This window comes from Parasteatoda tepidariorum, chromosome 7 (assembly GCF_982258835.1).
Source record: "Parasteatoda tepidariorum strain Cologne lab strain chromosome 7, Ptep-v5.0, whole genome shotgun sequence".
NCBI classification, from domain to species: Eukaryota; Metazoa; Arthropoda; class Arachnida; order Araneae; family Theridiidae; genus Parasteatoda; species Parasteatoda tepidariorum.
In genome coordinates this window covers 35,691,579-35,716,007 of record NC_141761.1, presented here as the reverse complement: position 1 = coordinate 35,716,007, position 24,429 = coordinate 35,691,579, and the positions used below count along the sequence as shown (strand labels likewise).

Genomic DNA, 24,429 nt, shown 5'->3' with positions numbered 1-24,429 from the left:
CTACCCCCTATATTTTGTGGGTCAGAAATGTGCATCCGACGAGAAAAGGTAGGTTTTTCAGAGAAAGTACGTTTTACTTTTGTCTAATTTCATAACTCAAAATATGTTTTGCATTAATTAATTAACATATTTGAGATCCTTTTAACCCTTAAGATTGAGTTCAAGAACGTAAATATCCGATCATTAGATCATCTCGCAGTAGAGTGAACTTTAAGACACGGTTCCCAGTAGAACACCGAAGTCAAGGATCACTGGCTACGGTCAGTGTGTGGATGGGTGATCACTTTGATCAACCTACAAAGGAACCAAAGGTGTGCGGTATCTATCCTAATTAAGCTTTTCAACCATTGAGAGCTCGACTTCACGCGCAGATCGTCAAGGAAGAGATCCATCCCCTCTGCAGAGGATCAAAATTGTGTTGACATGTCTTCGGATCATCCTCAAAAATGTTTCCCAACTATACACCAATAGCCCATTGTTCATCGTTCGTACGACATAGACCAACAAAAACAACCGATCATTAGATCAAAAAATTTTCAGAGCAGTCTGCTTTTTGTTTGCAACAAGTAATTTATTCATTCTACTTCCATATGACATACAATGTACTCACGTGTACATGTACTATATGCATGTACTGTCTAATAATAATGTTATTCATACAACGATATTTAGAGTAATCACAGATATATAATTATATACTGCGTGTGTATGCATGTATTTTTACTTATACGTGTGCATGCACCTGTATACATATAATGTAGGCATGTATTCCTGTACGTACAATATGTATGTACATACAATTCATATGTATATGCATAAAATTTCATTCAATATACGCAAGTACGCACACAAAAATTTCCTCTTATTTTTCAGAGAAAGGAGCATATCTGACGAGGATGTCATTTATTTGAATGAAGATTGTTTCGCTAATTCCTTCATGTTAAATATGTTACGTATTCACTGGTGGTTATTATACCTATAATATCATTTGTTTATGTATTGACGAAATAGTTTATTTAATTATGGTATATCTGTTTTGTATTATTCACTAATGGTTATTATACAGATAATATTTTTATATGTTAACAAAATACCTAATATAATTATGGCATATCTGATTTGTACAAATGCACTTGTCATATACTCATTGTTATGATAATCATGATATTTATTTGTTGTTGTGCATTAAAAAATATGTTTGGAATTTCTACATTTATTAAACGATTTTTTAAAAAAAAAAATATTTTGTTATCATTAAATTTCCTACATTTATCATATCATACATATTAAGTAAGAGATAATTAATCAGTTGCATTTTATTTATTTTAACAAAAAAAAGATATTTCATGTTAATTATCTTTGATATACAAAAAACTGAACACTTTCGCACTCATCAAAATATTTCACACCGCATGAATTTCTGAATAAAAAAGAAAAAAAATACGCAGACCCTCTTTGAGTATTACATATGTTCTATTTATTTTGTGTTTTTATTAATCAAATCGTTAAATAAAATGAAAAATTTCATATTAAACGATATTTTAACTTGTAAATCACTAAGTTCCTACAGCAAAGTAAGTCAGACTGATAAAAAATGACTATTTTCAACAAAATAATCAAGCAAAATTGATGGAAAGGAGAATTTTCCTCGGACTGGGAAGCTATAAGAAGTAAAATATAAAACAAAAATAATGAAACGCGCCGTCATACAATCGTGGGAGAGATGACATCACGTTCAGAATGACGTTTTAGCTGACGCACACTAGCAATAGCATTAAATTGCATTGTCAATGAAAATCTATGACTAGATTTTAGCTGAGCATACGAAAACGCTGCAAACGGAAACCTTATAATTATGTAGATTTAAGATGATTTTCATCTTAGAACTAGCTTTATTCAAGGTTTTTTTTCCCGCTTGAAAACCCTAAGATAACCTCGTTTTAAGGTTGTTCTGTTGAAGGTTGTTTTCCAAGGTTTTGGATTAGGGTAATGTGCGTAGAATAGAGGAGATTGTCGCAGACCTCGTTTTAAGGTTAGAAGGTTTACACGTAAACCGTGTAAAAAACCCTTTTTAGGTTTACATGAAAAGATTTTTGTTGTGTTGAAAAAACCTTATATTGCTATCTGGGTATCTACCTTACCATGCTAGGGAGCCAGCTTAAACAGCTAATAAGCATGAGATGCTTGTACATAGCTTATCATGCTAGTACGATGTATGCTAGGTATCTAGCATGCGATGCTGGCAAGCATAAAAAAGCATATACTAGCATGAAAATCTAGCAGACCTAGCAAAACATAGCAAAAACTAGCATATTTTTGTTGCTGGTACCAGCATAAATTTTGACGTGGGGTTGGAAGATCCTAACCACAGGAAACAAAGTCTTAAATTTCTTTACTGTCTTCCGGTTTGCAATCGGGCAGAAATAAGCAACTTCTGGTTGAGACATAAATAAGCTCCTGTTGACTTTGGGTGATGACGTCACTTCCGCCTCACGAAGAGAGGCGCTTCCTTTCACCATGGCGCATGATAGATACGAGAAATTTATCATTATCATCTAAATTGGAATCGCTATCAATTTTTTTGAATTGTCCCCAAAAATTTAACCAATTTCAAGTATCTCCATTAAAAACTGGAAGTTGAATTTTAGGATAAAGTAACAACGTATTTTTTGGCAAAGTATTCTCACCAAATACAGAATCTTCTTTCTCAAAACTTGCAAATTTTATAAGTTTCTGTTCTAAGAGACGCCAAAGTTCAATGTATGTTTCCCATTCATCAAATTTAGCCTCACATATTGCTTCATCAAATTTAGCCTCACATATTGCTTCATCAACTTCACTAGATTGTCTCTTATTTTTATTTCAATGTCTATCAATAAGCCCGGCTTTTGTTTAATGAGTTGAAGTTTAACTAACTCGTCATTACTATTTAAATTAGACTAGTATTTATCAAAATCACTGCAAGCATTAGATCTTTGATATTTTGTTCGAGCTTTCTTTTACTCATCAATATTTCCAAAAACCATTTTCTGAATAAAGCACAAGTTTTCATTCTAATAAATCGTTTTACTTTATATGCTTATCCTTGTATTTGTTAAGAGATAAATAAAAATAAAAATAATAGGAAACATTTTTGAATAAAATATATTTATTCATAAGTCCCGCAGTGGACTGATCGCTAAGACGCGGTTCCCAGCAGATCACCGAAGTCAAGCATCAGTGGTTGCGGTCAGTGTGCGGGTGGGTGACCACTTGGATCAGTCTGCTCAGGGACGGTATTGGTCTTCGTTAAACTGCTCTACCGTAAAGTGCTTGACTTCGCGAGTAGGTCGGCGGGCTACCGAAGCGGGGGTGCCATCCCCTCTGCAGAGGATCAAAATTGTGATGGCATGTCTTCGGATCATCCTCATGGATGTTTCCCAGACCGTCGCCAATGGCCCATTGTGCAGCTCTAGTGCGACGTAAATGAACTACAAAAACAACTACATAAGGAAGATAAAAGAGCCATCCAAGCCAGACTCTGAACTAATATCACTTGGGTGAAATAAATAAATCAACTATAGTAATTTTATTCGTATGCTCATCCCAAAGAAACATTTCTATTGGTTGCTATCTGTAACTGATTGATCATTGATGGATTGCCCATGCACAGGTAAGCAAAGTGACGTCAGCTTAAATATCTTAATGGTTGTTATTGTTGTTACTGGTCTGACGGAGTCAAGTCAGGTCTGTGAATCCACTGACACACATGAAATCAATAATCAGATGGGGGGAAGTACTGATGTCTTTTCATTAAAGTCCGGAGGAATCTAAGATGTATGTCAACGGATGCATGAGAGGTGATGTGCAGTCTCAGCTACTGGAACACCCATGGGTGGAAGGCTGACTTAACTCCTTGCCCGTTAGTGTTAGCTGGGAATAATGGAGTGGCCTTCAGGCCTTGGATGGCTCTGCTGGAAGTGTATGTACTTTGGATGTACTTCACCCACTTCTCCCATGCACACGACTAGTTTCAAGATAATTATAAATGTAGCAATTTATGGTTAGCATAATTACACCTTGAAAAAAATTTCAAGCAAGATATTTTTTTCTACTTGTAACATAACGTGCAACTAAATAAATATTTCCGTACTGGCAACGCTTTTCTTTTTCCCAAAACAAACATAAAATCAGGATTGACAATAGCTGCAATGTCATAATTTTTCAACTGGATGATCAAAATTTAAATTCCATGTGTGTATCAGCTATCTTCACATAAATGTGCAACCGTATAGAAAGTTAGTATTTAATTTTTTTTTTGTAACGTGTTTAGACAAATCAATTAATTAACAAGTATTGTCATATTTATTCTTGTTTGCTTAAATAAAACTTTTTTATAATTAGTATATTTAGCAAAGTGAATTTAGAATTTACTTTTGAAACTAATAAACAATTTACTCAATAAAATTTCAATTAAACTTCTAGTTCAATATAATTTGTTTGTACTATAAAATTGTTGTTAAAAAAATTGTCAACTTTATCAGGTTTCACTGTACTAATTTTTAAAATATTTAATCTTTTGCATTCTTCATTAAAGTTTAGTTATTGATCAGTGGGATAAATACATGAACATACTGAATATATTTATTATGTCTACTGAATACATACTACTATACATACTGAATATATTAATTATGCCTTAATTTTTGCGAATTCCTATAACTGGTGCGATAAAAAGAGGAATATAATTGATGAAATGTAAATTATTATAATTAAGCTATTATCCCTATCAATGTAAACTATATACAAATGTACATTAGAGTATTTTTGAGAGAAGAGAATGGAGACAAATCTTATTAAATGTCACATTGGGTTTGCATGAAATGGAGTGCTAATAGAAAAAATATTCATCATTGTTCCATCCCTTTAAATGAGAGGTCATTAAATGAGCCACATCATGATAGGTGCCACATCATGATTTCCTCAACTAGGAATTCAAGTTCCTGAGGTAATCCGAAGGTGTATTTGGAAATCAAATAAGAAACCATTCATTTTGGTCTGTTCGTGCAGTGTCTGTAAAGTATCATGTAAAAAGGGTCTAAGCAGAAGAAGCCAGTTAGAAGGGTTTCGCGTAATATTAATAATAAGCTACACGTTTTTCGAAGGCGGCATTTTCCCTCAAACTGTTCTTTAGTATTATCTCAAGATTAGCATATTGAAAATTTCTGGGATTTCCATTAGACAACAGCACAATTCGCAGAAACAACTCATTGCTTACATGGAAATCGTGCAATTTTTCTCCAGAAACACTCTGAAAAAAATGCTATATTATACAATATTAAATGGAAAGCAGTGGTGACACATGATTCTATTTTGTTTTCGACTTAAAAGAACTAGATTGTATTTAATGTTTAAAATTTTTTTATTATCGTTCCTGCTGTTTATCAATAGTTATTTTTAAAATAGCGATACATCAACAATAGGTTGAGAATTAATTCATTACTTCCTTTTGATTTCAGACACCTCAAATTCAGAAACTATAGCTCCTTCTTCTCTAGAATGCGATGATTATGACAGAGAAAGTTGTTTACATGTACGAAATATTCGAGTATTTCTGGACAACTCAAATGGTGAGAAACTTTCGGAACAATTGAAAGGAGGTACAGATTTAAATCAACGCTTGAATGAAATTGTTAAAAGGGTGAGCATTTTATTGCATTCTCTTTATTTTCATGAGTTCTATTAATCATTCTAAAGCAATATAGTATCTCTAAATAATAGTCTTTTCAATTTCTTAAAAATATTTTAAAACAATGCTTAACATTCGTACTTCTAAAACATGACAAATTTTCTCATTGCTTCATGCTTTTTTATATAAAATTTGTGATAATGCCGTATTAACAAGTATATAACCGTGCACGGTTATTTGCTATTAATTACCTGATAATTCTAAATAATGAATATTAAATACGAGTATTTTACTGGATTTTTCGTTATATCCGCCCTTGGTGTATACTTTTAGAGTCCTTGATAAAAAATCTCTTTTAGGTTACAGCAAATAACATAAGATTAGCACTTGACTTAACTGTGGTTTGCAAATTCTTATAAGTTTTTAGTTCCTCTAACTAAAAACTTAACTAAACCTAACTAAAGCATAAGCTCTTTCTTTTACAGATTACGGTTGATACAATTACAGAAAATAAATTGACATTAAAGTTTTTTCTTGATGAGGATCCAGAAGGAAGTAGCGATTTAATTAGTCCGATATCCGCTCCACTTCAAACTAAAGAAAAAGAAATTGACAAAGAAATATTTAGTAATAATAATTTATTTTCGTTTGGAAGTGGCGATGAAGCCCCCTGTAAGACGCAAAAAATCCTTCAAGAGTTCAATACATCAGTATTTATATCAGTTTCAACACAGACAGATAATAACTTTTGTTCCAAAGAGACGCAGTGTGACATCATTGGCGATAAAAAGATCCTTGGCGATAATTCAGAGTCACAGAAGCATGATGAAAAAATTATTTTGAACTTTTGCAAACATAATTGTTGTTCAGTTCCAGACACTTCAGCTAAATTACAACGTTTAATTAGTTTTTATTTAGTTCAAGATGAAGCTGTTTTTAGCAAGTGCATTGTCCGAGAAATTGGAACACAAACAGAAGATATAGAATTATCTGTAAACATCGGATCCATCAGTCAGCTTTTTGATGGTCCGTTGGCAATCTCAAAATCACATGTAAATGTAGAAAATGGGGGCTGGATTGTAGCGCGGAATGAATCCTTGAAAATTAAAGAATATTTTGATAGAAAGGGGTTTGATAAAGTGTTGGAAGATAGCATCATCTTTAAGAATATTGGCTCGAAGGATGGAAGCAAAGACGAAGATCAAGATAGGTACAGCTCATTTGGTTTTTCACCTGACTCAGAAGTTGATGAAGTGTTTCATGCTGAAAATACAGAAGAAGAAAAAGTTAGCCTTTATTTCGAATCGCGACTGGAACAGAGGAAAGGTAAAACTATGTTAACAAGTTGTGCGTCAAAATTTATAAAACATGTTTTGTTTTAATTTTTTTAGATAAAAAAAAAGGATTAATTGTAAAAGTGTTTATAAACTTCGAAGTAATCTTAATGAGGATCGTTCTCTTATCGTCGACACCGACAGTTCAGACATCGACAACTCACATCACCGACATGAACATTTAGACGCGCTGACAGCTCATTTAGCCGACAGTTATTTCGTCGACATGATTAACTCAATTTTCATTTAACTTGGACAACGAAACGTAACACAAAATAATACAAATATAATAACCAAAAAATGTATTAAAAAAAATTATTTTATATACAAAAAAGTTTAAAGTAAAAGAAAATTGAGCAAAAATTTAAATAATTTAAAGTCCTCAAATAATAATAATTTCAATAAATGAATGTTGAATTAAGCTAAAGACTGTATAGTTCGTTCATAAGGAGTTGACACTTGGCTCCGCCTCCTCGGACGAAGAGTTCATTTCCGTGCTGGAGTAAGAGAAGAAACATCTCCGCACCTGAAAATGAGACAACCCTTAATGCGCGCCAAACGCAAACAGTGAATTCTTTTTCAGTCACTTACTTCGCTTTTTCATCTGCTATTATACCTTTCGTTACTCTAGCTAACTAAATATACGGCAGCAAAATGTCTCAAAAAGAACAAATTATTCACTCAAAAGAAAAAAATATCAAATTTATGAAATATTTAATGTTTAAAAAAATGCACATTAAGATTGCGAAATAAATATTTCAGGCACACGATCACCAAATAGCAACCTTGTTCAGGATTGTTCAAATCCTTCTCCCAAAAATAGCGAAATAGTATTGTTGGATACCACGTGATGAAGGCGGAGCCAAGTGCCAACTCCTGGTGAACGAACTATATCTCTTCAGCGAGATTTAGGAAAACCACAAGGGCCAAAAAAGTTTCAAATTTATGCAAAGATCATGGTGCTGTTTAATAAGGTTATCACACTAGAGAAAAATGTGAGCAATCGTAAGCGTAACCTCGCTCTTTCCTCAACTCCAAAGGCAATTTTGTGGTTCGGTTCTGAGTTGCCATTACGGTTGCTTAATTGTCCGAACTGTTTTCGTAAGGGGTTAGAATTTTTTGTTATTTGTCTTAATGTTTTGGCTAATATTATTTATATTTTTCGTCTGATGTTATTATCCCATAGTTTCTCGACGCTGTCCGTAACGAGTGGAAAAGGAAATCATAGGCGTCGTATAATATTGATTGATATCCGTTTTTATCTAATCTTTATACATTTTATAATGCAACATATATTATAGTTGCTAGGCGAGTATTTTAATATGAAGATTCTCGTCAGAAAAGTTAACCGTCTATATAAAAATAGATATTATTTCTATAAAAAGTCAAAGTTTCGATAGGGACAAATTTTATTTTATAACCATCGTTGAACAGCTGCCCCAATTTTTGGATTTACGACTACTAATGTTTAACTCCGTAGCCTTTTAATTTTGAACAGAATCCAGGAGACAAGTAAACTCCTGAATCAAGTATTGGGGGACATTTTCTGTCATGAAGAACTTTTTGATGAAACTAACCACCATTTGCATGACATGGAGAGGAAACCACGAAAACTTACAGGTTTAGCCTGACGGCAAGAGGGCTCTAACCCATGATCCGTGTCCCATTGAGGATATTTTACGTTAGCACAGTGGTTAGTGCAAGCTGGGTGCGATATTCGTATTGACTAGCCGCCGCTGGGATTCGAATCCGGTTCTATCTCCTGAGCCACCAAGTCTTGATTGGAGCAAATTATAATAAGTTTCAATATTATTAGTTTAAGATTGATAAATATTCCAAAAATAAACTTTAACTAGAAAATAGTTTACTACACTAACCGCCACTAAAGTTATGTGCAGGTTGCTGTTATGATGCATCAACTGCATTGAGTTTTCCATCTTATTAAACAAAAGTATTTTTAATGCCCAAAATCAAAGGAAAATGTTATTTTTACACTTCAAAACTTGTTTATTTCATCAACGAAAAATTTAGTTCGATCATATTCTTTATCTCAGTTGTCGCCATATTTATTTACATTTGTAAACGTCATCACACATAGAATTGAAAAATCATACCTCCCTAAAAGAGTATAGATTACCCTTAGTGTAGAATACGATATTTGACGATTTTAAATTTAAACTTGCTTTTCATTTCAGGGGAAGCTAAAAGCAAACGTTACAAAGAACCTCCACAATCTTCTTTCGAAAAAACAACTTCAAGAGCAATCAAAAATAGATTCCTCGAAGACGAACCAGACTTTGAAGTTCTACCGCCAATCGAAGAACTAAATTTTCACAATGCATACATAGTTAAGAAAAGCTATCCTGTAGATTCTGCCAAAATTACTCTTTCCTCCCCACCCAGGCAAACGGAGTCATCCGTTGAAGTGCTGACATTATGTTTTTCAAAGTTACGTAGTAGAAGAATATGCCCTACTTTAAAACTTCCAATATATTTCAGTCATTTTCTTAGGTCTAAGCTCTTCAAAATTCAATCTCCTCAAAGAGCTTCAGTAAATCCAGTATTACTTACCGAAATCATTTTGCAATATCCAGCCAATCCAAGCCTCGAATCATTTGAACTTAAAAAAGAAAGCACAATGAGGTGCGTTTGTTTGGAAGTTCTAAGACAAGCTGGTTTGAAAAGACAGGCAATGATACAAAGAAAGTTTAATTCGGAAGAAGAAAATATTAATGATTTTACCCAGTATGAAGAAGAGGTAAGTCCTCACAGTTCACCATTTGTTAGCATTTGCTACTTTTATTTGTATTGGTCAATTTTTAAATGACTATTGAAGTGAAAAGGGTGTCGAAATAACTCTGTCAACGTCTAACTCCTGGTGAACGTGCTGTTCGAGAGAACAGAATGTAGTTTTGTACTAAGTTAACAATGTGTCCGACACTCATGCTTAAAGTTACATTCGCAAAATTTCAAATGGTAACGTCTACTTTTTGTTTCGTAGAAAAATGATACATCCAATGAAAAATTTTATATGTTAGAGGAACCATATATTTAGCTAAAATAAATAATTAGAACTGGGTGAAACCTCGATGTTTATGCTTGTCTCATATTGAGGAAATAGTATCTAAACCCAGAAAGAGGTTCAAGCGGTTCTATGACGTAACAAGCTTTGAGTATATTTGAGAAATGATAAACCTCTTCGCGTACTTCAGAACCGGTATTTTTTATATTTAGAGCAAATATGAAGATCTTTCTGCGGAAAATATGTACGTTTTGGTTTTTAGCTCGGTTAACAGTTAACTTAGCTGCGCTACAAAATGAAAAGTTGACTAGTTGTTCTTGGTGGCAAAAGTACAAAGAGATGAAGATGTACAATACAAATCTCAGTGCTTTTGTTTTCCTTACACTAGGTTTCAGACCGCGTTTGAAACAGCTGAATCACTGACTTGCTGACATTTTTAAAATATTCTTTTCTTCATCTCTGCTTAACCGCCATTATTTTTTATTCTAAAAATAGCATTGCAACTTTATTTTAAGTTTTTTACTGTGAGAATAGAGTTTCAATGAAACAAAAAGTGGGCTTGTAGTCGAGAGAGCTGGATGATTGTTTTTAACACGATTCTTCACCTCATACTATGCAATACTTTAATCTCTAAATGTTCTTTTATAATAGTTTTAGTACTTTTTTTAATACTTTTAGAGATAAAAGAACAATATCAAGATTAAATTAAACTGAGGAATGCTGGACTTAGTAGGTAATCTTCTTTTCAGAGTGCACTGTTCTTTCATACAATTTTCTCTCAAACGGTATGCTTACCTGGTGTCATGTTTCGGCAAAATAATTTTCTTACCATCTCTTTACATCTTTTCTGATATTTCAGGAAAGTTGCTGTTTTAATACTAATACTGCACCAAGTATTATGTTTTACCGAAAATTTGGAGTTATGCCACCAAACAAAAGTAGAACAGGTCTTCCCCTCTGCGATTCCTGTTTCGAATTAGTTCAGAAAACTGTGGAAGCTAACATAAAAAATGATAACTCAAATGAAAGTTCTAACAATTGTAGTTCAAAAATAAAATTTGGTAGTGAATTGAATTTACTAGAAGAAAGTCACTTTGAAAACAAAGAATCCACTCCTGAAGATAAAGATATGATCGTGTTGTCCCTGGCCAAGAGGTAAATGGTAAATATTTTAATGTTTTGACCATAAATTATTATTTAGTAAATAATTTTTTTTTGTTCTTTCAACCTTCTACAAACTGTTGTTCAACTGCATAGCAAAGCATAAGCAATACTTAAAAAGTTTTGCCCAAGTTTTGTCGAAAATTCTTGTTTATAAAAAATCCGTTAGCAGAATTATCTAAGCCAATATGCAGCTCTCTCTTCATAAAAAAAAATTGTCTGTGACCTAAACGCAGTCAATTAGAAACTAATATTGTAAAAATTAGACTTATCCAAACTTATAGCAGAGTTTTAATTTGCAAATAGTAAATAGTAGATTTAAAAAAAAAAGAAGTGCAAACAAGAGATGTATGTTTAGAAAGTTACATATAATGCTTAAAAGAAAGATGGGATAAAATGTCCGTATTTTCTTTTTATCTCGCTTTTCTATGGCTTTGAAGACATATATATGGTTCTTTTTCTTTAGTCCGAAATACATTTCAATTAATGCAAAAATGACTACTTCAATAAAAATCAGCTGAAATAATCAAAGCAACAAAATATATTTCATGACTAATAAGGCTATAATCTGCGGAAAAGACATTGCCATTTAATAGAGTATTCTCCGAAAATGATGAAGATTTATCAAGTTTTTTTTTTTTTTTTGCAACTTCATCTTAACGGAAAAAACACTTAAGGTGAATATAAGTATTCTATAATATATAATAATAAAATGAATCGATAGTCTTCCTAAGCAAATTTCTTTAAGTGTTTATGAAGAATGATAAAACATATAAAAATAAAAAAAATTTCCATCGATTATTAAAAATTTCGGTAAACTATGCTTGAAACTAATGGTTATTTTGCTTCTAGATTGAAAGATGATTTCATGGAGGAACATTGCATCTTAGTAAATAATTATTTATTGAATATGGGTAGCTCTGATCCAAATGAATTGGTAAAGTTTCAATTTGTTTTGCTTCTATAAATTAATTTATATATTTCTATTTTTATAAAAAATCTGTGAATTCCTGCAAAGCGCAGGAACCTTGTAAATAGAAATACTGCACATGCCAGATCGACTAACTCCACTTTCTATTTTTATTTATTTATTTTTTTAAATTTAAAAGCCTTTGAATGATTACTTACTGAATCTAAAACAAACTACTTCACTAAAAAATATTAACTCCAATAACAAATAAAACGATTTTAGCCATTAAATCAATTACATATACAAATCTTTTGATAGTATCGTAGTCACCAGTGGAAATCGTTTGAATTTCATGATTTATGAGGAACACAAAAGATCAAGATATCTTTAAACGTCGTCAACATAAAGCCAATAATAGTTGAAACGGTATTTACCAGCAATATTTATATGTCATCCCATGGTAATAATATTTTCTCTGTTATTTTTATACGTTTGATTTTGACTGTTATTCAGAATTAAAGGCTTAAAATTAAAAGTGGTATTCGTTTATTAGATTTTAATCCCATCGCATATTATTTTATTACGCAATATTTTATGATACAAACATGTAAATACGTTTTTACTGTTTTTACTGCTATTAAATGGAAAAAAAGTTTTATTTACTTTTTAAGGAGTTGCATTAATTTTATAATAAATTTTAGGAAACTCAATACATGTAATGAAAGTAATGAATACAAAACTACTTAAAATCGAGAAGCAAAGACAGAAATTAACTTTCGTACTAATGTTCTTTGTGATAAACATTTAACGAGTTTTTATTAGCACCAAAAATTAAATAATAATTTCATAAAATAAGTTTGTGTATGATCTTATGACTGTAACAGGGCAAAATGATGAAACTGAAATGTTTTCCCATTTGAATTTGGAAACCCTGATGTCAACCAACGTGAGTTGGCGGGAAAGTATAACGGAAGAGTTTGCTTTTTCATAAGTTGAAGAAGAAAAAAAAAAAAAGCGCGCGTAATATAAACGCATTTTTTTTGGCAAGGATTTTCATGCTTATTGCATTCCTCCTCTAAATCGCTGGAATAAGGTCTACCGGTGCCATTTGACTTCCACTTTACGTAAACCAACTCTTACTAGTGTAAGAGATCTATTATCAAATTCGCATTAAGATACTAAAACAATTTTGGGATCCTTTAATGGAAAAGTTTTTATGCAATCAACCAGTTTATAGTCAAGAAACAAAGAGGATAGCGAAGAGTTCATGGGTGTTGTTGAGCAAAGCGAGCAAAACCTTCTAGCAATAAACAATTTATTTCAGAAGTGTTATTCAGATTGTTATCTATTTCAAATATTTTTGTGATGATTTTTCTTCTTATAAAAATATTCACCCTACTTAGATAAATTAACTTATTTAAGCTAAGTTAAAAACTTTTGGAAGGAAATGTGAATAATAAAAAAGTATAGGGTGACTTGAACTGTACTTAAAAAAAAACAAAACAAGTTTTGGAAAAGAAATAAGTTAAAGTTCAAACTTATTTTAAAAAAAAAACGGAAATACTGATTACGGCCCATGTCACTGCAGAAACATGTGCACATTCATGTAACATTCACTTTAACGTAATTGCACGTTCCCAGAACTGTTGTTTATTTTTGAAATAAATAATTATAATCTGAGATTTTGAGTTAAAGTTGCGTCCACGCTAAGTTAGTGCGTAAAATGAAGAAAGATTCAATGTTTGATTTTGTTTGAATAGCATTAAATAGTAAATGAAAAGATTTTTTTTCTCGATAAATAATTCTATTTCGTGTTTAAGAATTAAAATGCGAACGGAAAAGCACAACTCATTAAAAAACTTACTAAGCTGGTTACTAGCTGACAAAAATTATTTATAATTTGTTTATAATTTATTCAAAATATATTTATAATTTGTTTTTACTGTAATTAAAAAAAGAAAAAGAAAATTCTGTTAGAAAAAGTTCATAAGTTCATCATCAAATTATCTTTTAAGAGTCCATCATAAAGTTCATTTTAAAGTTCAGTCTCAAGTTATAATACAGTTGAGCACCGATCATCCGAACGCTGATTTACCGGATTGTCTAATTATCCGGATCGTTCAAGAATCATGTGTTTTTCCTACCTTCTTCCAAAAAAATAATATAAATAAATTAATTAATAAAAATCACGGAAATGCTTTATATTTTCAGAATATCAGAAAGGTGTCTTATTTATTTATTTGATTAACCAGTCAAACTTATTTTTCAAGTCTGTTCAAAAAATGATTACTGTGAGGAAACGATGTCAACCTTCATCTATGAAAAGGTACCCCGGCACAGAGTCGAGTTAACATGTCTTATGTACTAGTGAATTGTAGTTGTAATTTTGTAGTGGTAGATACGCTACAAGGTGTCTAAAAATGGCGTCTTTTGCCCTAAGGTGAATTTGAAAAGTACCTCACGTTTTTCCTATCTAGTTTCAATGTGGATAGCAAGTAGTTTCTAACAATGGTACAGGTTTTTAAGAAAATTTTACGAAACTAAAACCTTTAAACACGGCATTCGTATTATGCTATAATAGGCACTACTTCAATTGCCAATCCTAAGTCTGGGAAAAGTGTCAAAGAAAGGTATTTACAAATATTCTTTGTTATTTAAAGTTATCCAATTATCCGGATTTTTCGATATCCGAATTCGCTTTAGTTCCAATTTGTCCGTATAATCTGCTCTCTGCTGTACTGTATTTGAAATAGGATAACTTATTTTCTTAAAAAAAAATTAGAATTGTGTTTTCTGAAATTTATTATCTTAAACCTCCTACTTCTGAAATTTGTCAACTGTTACGACGCATGGAATTTTCCTTGGATTTTTCCGCGGAAGACAATATTATAATAAATCGAAAAAATGGAAAATATAATTCACGTGTAGTCAGCTATGATAAAGTTCACTTATAAGACAACAGCTGCATAATTAATGTTAGAAGAATTTAAGGAACTTATAAACGTTCAAAATTCTCTGATATCTTTTTGCAGAAAACGTCTGTGAAATTTCTTAGACGCCAATGGTTGAAGGAAGTGAGTAACAGAAAAGCTAACACAGAAGTGATCAGTTTTTTAATGTCGTATTTTCAAGCATTTTCTGACAATCTTCTTAAAATGATGGTATACACAACAGATATCACGGTAAATATCTTATTTTTTCATTAAATATTAATTGTACTTGACATTACTTTTTGCATCATTATTGATTATGATACTCCTAAAAGGAAAGTTGAAACATTTAATTATGTGAAAAACATAAATTTCATAGAAATTTTATAAGTCATAAATGGTAAAAAGAATTGGAAAAATTGCAACAAAATCTTTCAGAAATATAGTTATTTCGATAAGAAAAAATGACCAGATTAATTTAATTATTAGATTGATGGAATTAGAATAATTAATTTATATTGTTTAATTAAAATAAATATTACCTGATTAATTTAGATAAATTAATTAGATTGAATAAAAATTACTAGATTTAATTTCGATAAAATTAATCTATTGATAAAAAAAATTACTTGTGAAATCATAGTAATCAAAAATCATAGTAAAAAAAAAGTTAAAGCTTGATTCCTTTTTTAAAAAAGACCTGCTTTTGAGGCTAATAATCACATTTGTAAGACATATAATTTTTCTTTTCTGTACCAAGTAACCTTTGATTTACTTATTTATGACAAAAAAGAATTTTTTTTAAAGAAAAGGATACCTTTAAGGACAAAAATGGAACAAGATCTTTTAAAAAAGTTATCATTCAAAAAATATAGAATTGTTAATTTTTATGATTTTCCCATGTGCAAATCCATTTCAGGCCAAAATTCATTGCCAAAATTATTTACTAAATAATTTCTTTGTTAATTTATGTAATTTTTCCATGTGCAAATCCATTTCGGGCAAATCCGTGGCTAAAATTATGTACTAAAATTTTTTCTTTGTTAATCTTTCCATGTGCAAATCCATTTCGGGCAAATCCGTGTTAAAAATTATCTATTAAAATTTTTTCTTTGATAATTTAAATAATTTTTCTATGTGCTAATCCATATCGTGCAAATCCGCGGCTAAAATTATTTGCAAAGCAGGCAATTTATGTTTCTCTTTTCTATTTTCTATTTTTTTATTAAATAAACATCTATCTTCTAAAACTATTTAAGATTAATTTTTAAAATTATCCAGTATAATATTACCTTGTGCACATCCATTTTGGGCCCATCCTTGGTAACTAACAAATCAAAACTCAGAATAACAAATCACTTCAGCAGTGCAGTAAGAACGACACTTTAAAACCCTTTTGTTACACTCAATTTGCGCTTTTGTTTTCATCTTTTGCTGTCATATTTTGTAAACAGGCAATCTTTCTGCGAAAACATTTTTAAATCATTCTTGAAAAATAACCGTCCATGTAAGTTGTTATGATTTTGCTACTCGCTTTATAGTCCCCCCTTTTTAATGTTTTTTCTTTTTATTTTATTTTTTCTTTTTATTTTATTTTATTATCTGTTTTTACATGTTATATTTACTTTTTATGATCTATTTTTATGTAGTTATTTTATAAAAAAATTTTTTGAGTGCTCCTCACACTATTGTATTAATATATTTTGCTTTGGCTTTATTGATACAATATCAGAAAGCACTCTGTTTTGCGGATATAATTGTGTGGGCTGAAGAAAAGATTATATCTTTTTTTTCTGGTTTTTTTTTCTCCGGTTTTTTATTAACATTTCACTTTTTTTTTTCTTACACACATATATATATATATATATATATATATATATATATATATATATACAGAGAGAGAGAGGAGAAAGTTATGTATATGTGCGTGTGTATAAAATTTGGATTTTTCAAGACACTGTGCCATTTTGATTTTTCAGGGAAATAATGTGCTTCATTTTGCATTTAGTAACAACAGATTTGATATTGCAGAGTTGTTTCTTACGAATGGTTATGCGAAAGATTTGCTCACAATGAAAAATAAGGTTTGTATAAATTTTCAAAATTACATAGAAAATTTGCTGTAAAATAAGAAGCATCTGCAGCGGGTCAAAAGTTTAAATAAATACGATGTACGATACGATTAAGCTTTATTTTTCAACTCCCTGAAAAGTAGTGCAATGGACTCCCAATGTTAGAAACTAGCATAAGTTATTCATTCTGTGCAAATGTTTCAATGAAAAAATATGAAAAAAATTGTGATACATTAGTGAAACAAATTAAAGATTAAAACTTTTAGTTTTAATAGTAATTTAAATTTGCTGGAAAAAAAATAATTATATGCATGCGTGTTGCTCTAATCACGATTATCTTACTTCAATTTATTGTAAGATATTAAAAAAAAAGTTGTTTCACGAAAATAACAGCACAGTATTAGAAATTTCTCGGAAAAATGATTTAATTGTTATTTTACCATATTGAAACAAAACAGTCAAATAACTGTTCATAATATTGCATACGGTTATTTAACTAACCGTTGTCGCCAATCGGACTGTGTAGGGGTCAGAGAACTGACCTTGCATCAGAAAAGTTCTGGATTCGAATCCCGGGAAAGGCATGAATGTACTTTCATTCTCTCTGTTCTAGCCGTCCTAACTGTGGGAGCAACGTTCTCCCACCTAATATGGTGCCCCTGAAAGAGTGGCCAACAAATTTGACCTGCAAATTCCTGAATTAACGAAATGTTCCAGTAGGCATTGGAAATAAAAAAAAGTATTGTATTTAGACTGTTAAAAAGAAAACCGTTTATTAACTGATTTCCTCTAATATGGATAAGTAACCAAAATTTTATCGCACAAACTGGGCCACCTAATGTTCTACCAGTTGGGTGCAACTGAGTACAAATTACAGCCGATTGAGCTAATCTTTGAATCTCATGAACGGGGGTTCAAGTCCCAGCTTTGACACCACAATATTATCTCCATTCCTTTCAACACATGAAAAGTTTCCAGTGTCCTTCACTCTCCAATTTACGAACTATACTATTAGTATACGTCTCATAGATACTCTCATTCGTCGTAGATACTCTCATTCACGCATAAGTGGCAGCACCATAAAACTGCTTAACACAAAAAAGTCTAGTATTTCCCTCCTCTTACGATAGGGGAAACAACCAGATTAAGTAATTTAACCAGCTTCCACGGTTTATTTTACTAAACACAACTCAACCACAACCTAATGCTAATACCGATTATCTAATTAAATTTCTTTTTTATGGTTTTGAAACTATGCTAGTTGTAAATGGTTAAAAAACAGTATGGTTTTGTATTCATGTTTTTTTTTAACTATACTAGGTGTAAACAATTTCAAAACCGCAAAGGTAAAATATGTTCTTAACAGTAAACTTTATGGTTAATAGGATGGGCAAACTGATGCCTATTGTTTTACCGCAATTTCAGAATGAAAGTTCTAACAGTGTAATAAAATAATAGAATTGAAGTATAACTCTAATATTTTAGGCATACATTAATGACAAAAAAATGCTAAACATTAATTATATAATCAATTGCAACGATAAAATAAAGTAGTAGGTTTATGTAAATTGTAAAACAAGCATACTCCATAACAATCATAAAAATCTTGTTATTCGAGCCATTAGAATTTTTTATTTTTTTTATAATTTGTTTAAAAAAATTTCCGAGCACGTACAGTTTTGAAAATAAATAACATCAACAACATTTAAACTAATAATTGAATTTTCATGCAATAAAATGCAATTTTAGTTATTATAGGGTTTGTTGACCTGAACAATGTTAATATGCTCAAAGCAATTAAAAATCAATATGAAACGTACTTTTTCAGAATTTAAAAAAAAAAAAAAAAAAATTTCCTTCGCATTTTTACTCCTTTTACGTATGGTATCGGTACACGTAAAAAGCTGATCCCTATAGTTTATTGGGAGGGAAAAAAAGAAGAAAAAATCTGTAAGACATTCAAGAACCTCTTAAACTGTTGGTTTCAATGGTACTTTTCGGTTCGTCGAGTGCCAGGAAATTCAACTATTTTTATACAATAAAAAATCAGTTTGTTTCCTTATTGAAGCTATAATGCTTCCGTCTCTCGTTAGGAACGTTCTTAAATAAACTGGTTTCATAAAATTTTAATCCACTTTTCTCTTATTAATACTAATGCTAATTCGTGAATCCTTCAGTACATTAGTGTTTTTACATAATTATAAATTTTTTTAAAATTTCTTAATGCATAAGTAAAAGACCAACAGTATTTTTAAATGATTTGATATTGTTTTTTAAAAGTGTCTTTGAATTATTATATTTTCCACTGCTGAAGTGTTGGAAAAGTATATGAGAAGATAAGATTTTCTGCTTAAAGTTTAAGGATTTAGTAACACTTTTTTTTCCTCCAAATTCATAACAAGAAACTATTTTGTTTACTGAATGACATATTTTTAGAATCAGCATTATTTACGCCCTTATTCCTTAGGCTGGACACACCGCTTTCATGGTTTGCTCTATATCCAATCCCCGAACAGAAACGGACTGGTTCATAGTTTACAAGGCTTTAAGGCAAGTTGATCTCAATCAAGCATCCAATAGCGTAAGTTTTCCTAGTTTCAATGTAATGGTAGGCGTTTCCCTAATTTGAAAATACGGTAACGCCTACCTTTTTTGATCAGACCGCATAAACAATATCGTTATATCCTCCAAAATATCTGCAAACATCACTTTTTAAATTAATTTAATGCATCATTGTTGTTTTATCAAAAGACAAAAGTCGTAAAAACTTAAGCATTAAAAAAAGAGCTTTAAAGAGAGGGAAAATTCAATACTTAATATATATATATATATATATATATATATATATATATATATATATATATATATATATATATATATATATATTAAATGTCTTTTTTTTTTAAGTATTGAAGTCTCTTTTCTTGGTCGGGAACTTCGAAGGCGAGACTTCCGTAACCGTAATATAGCAAAGTAAAACATTCTCACAAATGCACATAATTTCCCAGACTAGCTGATACTCACTGATCTGAAGTTTGAACCACAATAGAGAGATTAAGCGATGCCATTTCACATTTTCTCTCTCTTTAGAGGTGGAGTTCTTGGCCAAAATAAACTCAGCAACATGTGCAAAAAAGATTTTAACACTGTTCTTCGATGTTCTGTCACTAAGGAAAATAAAAAAAAAAGCCATAGTTTAAGTGCTTACACATGAAGCAATGCAAAGATTTTAAACTATTATATAATCCTGCCGTGAAAAATTATTTGGGTTTTAGAGCAGACAAATAAGTGAAATAATTTAAAAGTTATTAAACTTTTTTTTTAAAAAAAATCTTCAATCTGGCGACATTTTTCCACCTAGATGAAAATTATCAAAATTACTGCCTTATTCCAAGTTTTTGCGAATTCTTATGAGCGAAAGCGATGCAGCAATGGAGTAAGTTTTTAAATATATTAAAAAATTAGACCAGAAATGCTTTTCATTTTCACAAAACTGTGGCTTTTCTCCATATTGACGTTTTGAGCGATTTTTAAAATAACTGTCGACAGCGCTGGCTTTAGGTTAGCTGAACTTGACCTAACAATCATGAGTAACAGTTACAAACTCACAATAGTAATGAAAATAGCATATAATTCGCAAAAAGGTTACATTTCGTATTACGACGGAACCTTTAAAAACAGCTTTGAGGGTTAAGCTAAATCTCATTTGAGATTAATAAAACGAAGAAATTTTGAACTTTCATGTGTGAAAATTCATTCTCTTTTAAGGCTCAAAATTGAAAAATGAAATGCCATTTTTGTTGCAAACATACAACAGCAATATATAGTCACGATCTGATCAAAAATATCTTAAAATAAAACAATGCTTTTCTGTACAAAAGTTGATTAAGGCAATTGTTTTACTTAATGAGTCGTATTACAGAGCTGGGATTGTTGCCACAGTAGCATCCGAAATTTTAGAAAAATTTGAAATGCAATAACTGGATACCAGCCAGTGACGTCATGCCTTGGTAAATCGTGATATTTATTAATGTCACAATTCAGCAGTCAATCTTGCGCGACGTCGCTTTCAAGTATCCTTTTAAATCTAATCCAAAAATGGATTCAGTGTGATAATAAATCAAGCCGTCATAGCTGTAATGTTAGCATGCCAAGCACAATCACGTGATTATTTCCAACCATGCGATATCTTTTTCTCGAGTTTCAAGCACTTAATTTTTAAGGTTAAATCGAAATTTATGTCCATTCCAAAAGGATAATCAAAACTGCAGTTGCAATATTTTCAAACAAATAAAAAAGAGTATTTTATAAAAAAAAAAAAGATATTTAAACTAATAATTTAAAATTAAATATATTATGGGGTATTATTTGATGAGGATCATTTGATCGAAAGGTTGTACAGATCTTTATGTGTTCCAAAAGCTCCATAACTTGTTAATCCTTTTCCTATATTCCAGAATGGACAAACGCCATTAATGAATGCAGCTCGCTATGGATCCGATTTGATGGTCAAACTACTAACAGACGCAGGAGCTAATCCTAATATCCAAGATATTGATGGGTCCACAGCACTTATGTACGCAGCCGAATATGGTCACGAGAAATGCGCCGAGCTCCTTCTAAGCAATCCATTATGTGATCCAAATATTAAAGATAATGTAAGGGATTTTAGGATATAATTTTGGCTCATTGTTTTATACATTACTTTTATACTTAATTGAAGATGAAAATTTAAAGGATTACATTTAAACCTAATCTGAAAGTAACCTAATTTGAAAGATTTAAATGAACGCTAAATACGCATATAAAAATATTTCAATTTCTAAAATAGGAAAAAATAAATGTGCTAAAATTAATTTTGGAAAACTAAATTCAGATAAAAATGCATCACAAACTAATGTCTCACACTTAATATGAACATTTTTAATTAAGACTCCTATATATTTTCGCTATCCTAAATATTCTAGTGCACTATTTTATAATTAATGAATCTTTCAGATGACATTGTTCAATATAGTTTGATTGCTGGAACTATTTTATTACATAAGGCTTTCAAAATATCATCAGTGGACTTATTATTCGCTAAAAAAATCGACATAGTTTTAAAAAATGGATTTAGTTCAAAAACGCGTTTAAGAAAATGGACATAGTTCGAAAAGCACGTTTCAAAAAATAGACATAGCTAATTGAAGAAAATAGCCATCATGTCCATAGAAGAAAATCGTAAATGCTTTCATGATGCACTTGGTACTTTAAACCATTTCTTAAACTATCGTAAAACTGGGTGACTGTGCCAAATTTTAAAGTCTTTTTTCTCCCTCTTTCACTTAAGTTATATCATAAAGAACTGAATATTTTACAAAACCTAACAGTTAACTCTTTTTTTAATGTAGTAAGAACAATTTCATTTAAAATGGTTAGAAAAAATTAAAAGAAAAAAGGTATTTTATGTGGCACAAAATCATTATTTTGGAAGAAGTGACTTTGTGCCCAATTTGTCACCTTAAAATCAACGAAATTCTTAAAAGGACGCCATAAAGCGGAATAAACTGTTCTTCAATAATTCTCTTCCACCTCAATTACTAGTTTAAAATAAAGAGAAACTGAGTTCAGGCACACCTGGTAGAGTAAGCAATTAAGTTGTCCTTCATGCTTAATAATGTGTTTTAACTTCCTTTTTCACCAAACCTCTCAGTTGGTAAATATTGCCAATAAAATAATAGTTCATCATTACAGGATGAAGAAACAGCCTGTTCTATAGCCCTTGCAGCCGGTCATAAAGATGTAGCTTTATTAATTTACTTAAAAACAAAGAATAGGAGTACACTGTGTTCGGTAAGTGAATAATGGAATCATTTACAAGTCCCAGTTTTAAATTTTTCTCTCAATATTTTTCTAATGAGGTACCATGAACTCAGATATTTCCCTGTCTATTAAGTATTTGTTTAGATTCATTTTGTTGGCTGTATTAAGTAATAATTTAAGTAGCACTGGACAGTAAGCTTTACATTAAGCATTTATTTAGAATAATTTTGCATTTTTATAGAAATAAAAACTTAGTTACTAAATAATTATTTAGATTTATTTTTGATTCTTTCAAAAATGGCTGTAGACATTTTAAACATAAACGGTGCTAGAGTGCCGCATACCGTTAGCGTTAATTATTGGCGACAGAGCTAGCTTACCTTATATATATATATATATACTCGAGAGGTGCGTGAGAAGTAGTAGTACAGTACGTAATAGAGCATTGCTATAAGTTTTCAATCTTATCTCAGGACAGAGATGGAAATAATTTCGATATTTTTGCTGCTTACATGCCTCGAACTCATAGTTTCGGTGGTTTTTGTGATTTAATGGCTGCCGGACAGATTTTAAGTTAATATTAAAGTTTAACACAGAAAGAACTTTGAGAATATCGCAACTTCTCTTGAAAACAGTTAAAATTGAAATGAAAGTATTTCGTGCTAGAGTTCCTGATATCTAACTTTTAGTTAGAGAGTTACTGCAAAGCTTCAAAATTGTCCGAAAGAGTGGGTTGCGAAAGAAAAAGATGGTGGAATAGTTACCACACTTGGCGACTTTTCTCCTCAATTTCACTTTCTTGCTCTGTGTTGAAAACTTTTATCTGGCACAGTGATTTTTAGTGGAATTTTATTTTTTTAGTATCATGCTATATTTGAGTAAAAAATTTATCCAGCATAAAACTAAAAAGAATAGCATTTTAATTAAAAGAAATAATTATTGATAATTTTACAAAAAATTAAGATTGGTAAGTTTTTTTATTACTTTTATCAACATATATTTTATCATTTAAATAAACTTTTTTTTTTATCTTAATATAAATAACCGTTTAATTTTATAAATTTTTTGTTCACTTAATAGAATCTTGATATCTTTGCGATGGAATCTCGATAGATGAATGTTTGCGCCGATGGAATCTTGCAGTTAAAATTTAGATCACTTTGCAATAAACTAAAGCTGCTTATAGTTCATTTTATGGATATTTTAACATTCGCAATTCTTCTTTTTTTCAGAGAATCGACTCACTGAATAATAGCAAGAATGCTGAAAAGTGCAGAAAAATTTTAAGAACTATGAGCCTCAATCATTTCTTTTAAGACAGTAGGTTTTTGTTCATTAAATCTATAAAAATTAAACGAAATCTGCTTTGTCATTTTGTTGCTAATTTAGCCCACCAGCACAAACACGCAATTTAGGGATAATAGGATTAAAAACATCAAAATCAATTTTATTAAGGGAAGAAACTGAGGAAATGAAAGATGATTATTTAGAACACCTCCAAGCTCCCTCAGGCAATAAAACAGATTT

The 24,429-nt window shown here is 30.8% G+C and overlaps 1 protein-coding gene across 2 annotated transcripts; it reads left to right on the top strand.

Annotated features, from left to right (window-relative positions):
* Positions 1 to 3,690: 3,690 nt before the first annotated feature.
* Positions 3,691 to 24,272, top strand: LOC107436211 (uncharacterized). 2 transcript variants are annotated; one of them, XM_087167667.1, is made up of 12 exons: positions 3,691 to 3,839; positions 5,499 to 5,680; positions 6,154 to 6,994; positions 9,198 to 9,760; positions 10,884 to 11,179; positions 12,038 to 12,122; positions 15,128 to 15,277; positions 17,005 to 17,109; positions 19,565 to 19,678; positions 21,555 to 21,755; positions 22,834 to 22,932; positions 24,135 to 24,272. In XM_087167667.1, exons 1-12 carry the CDS (start codon positions 3,815 to 3,817, stop codon positions 24,216 to 24,218), a joined length of 2,745 nt encoding a protein of 914 aa, XP_087023793.1. In that variant the 5' UTR covers positions 3,691 to 3,814; the 3' UTR covers positions 24,219 to 24,272. The 2 variants fall into 2 exon arrangements, with proteins under 2 accessions (XP_087023793.1, XP_042899551.3); XM_043043617.3 differs by lacking the exon at positions 3,691 to 3,839 and adding an exon at positions 4,012 to 4,277 and having other exon boundaries at positions 9,198 to 9,784.
* Positions 24,273 to 24,429: the final 157 nt, after the last annotated feature.

Coding starts and splice junctions, on each gene's coding strand:
- LOC107436211 (XM_043043617.3), top strand. Junction 5,681..6,153: donor TGAATGAAATTGTTAAAAGG/GTGAGCATTTTA, acceptor TTTCTTTTACAG/ATTACGGTTGATACAATTAC. Junction 6,995..9,197: donor GCGACTGGAACAGAGGAAAG/GTAAAACTATGT, acceptor TTTTCATTTCAG/GGGAAGCTAAAAGCAAACGT.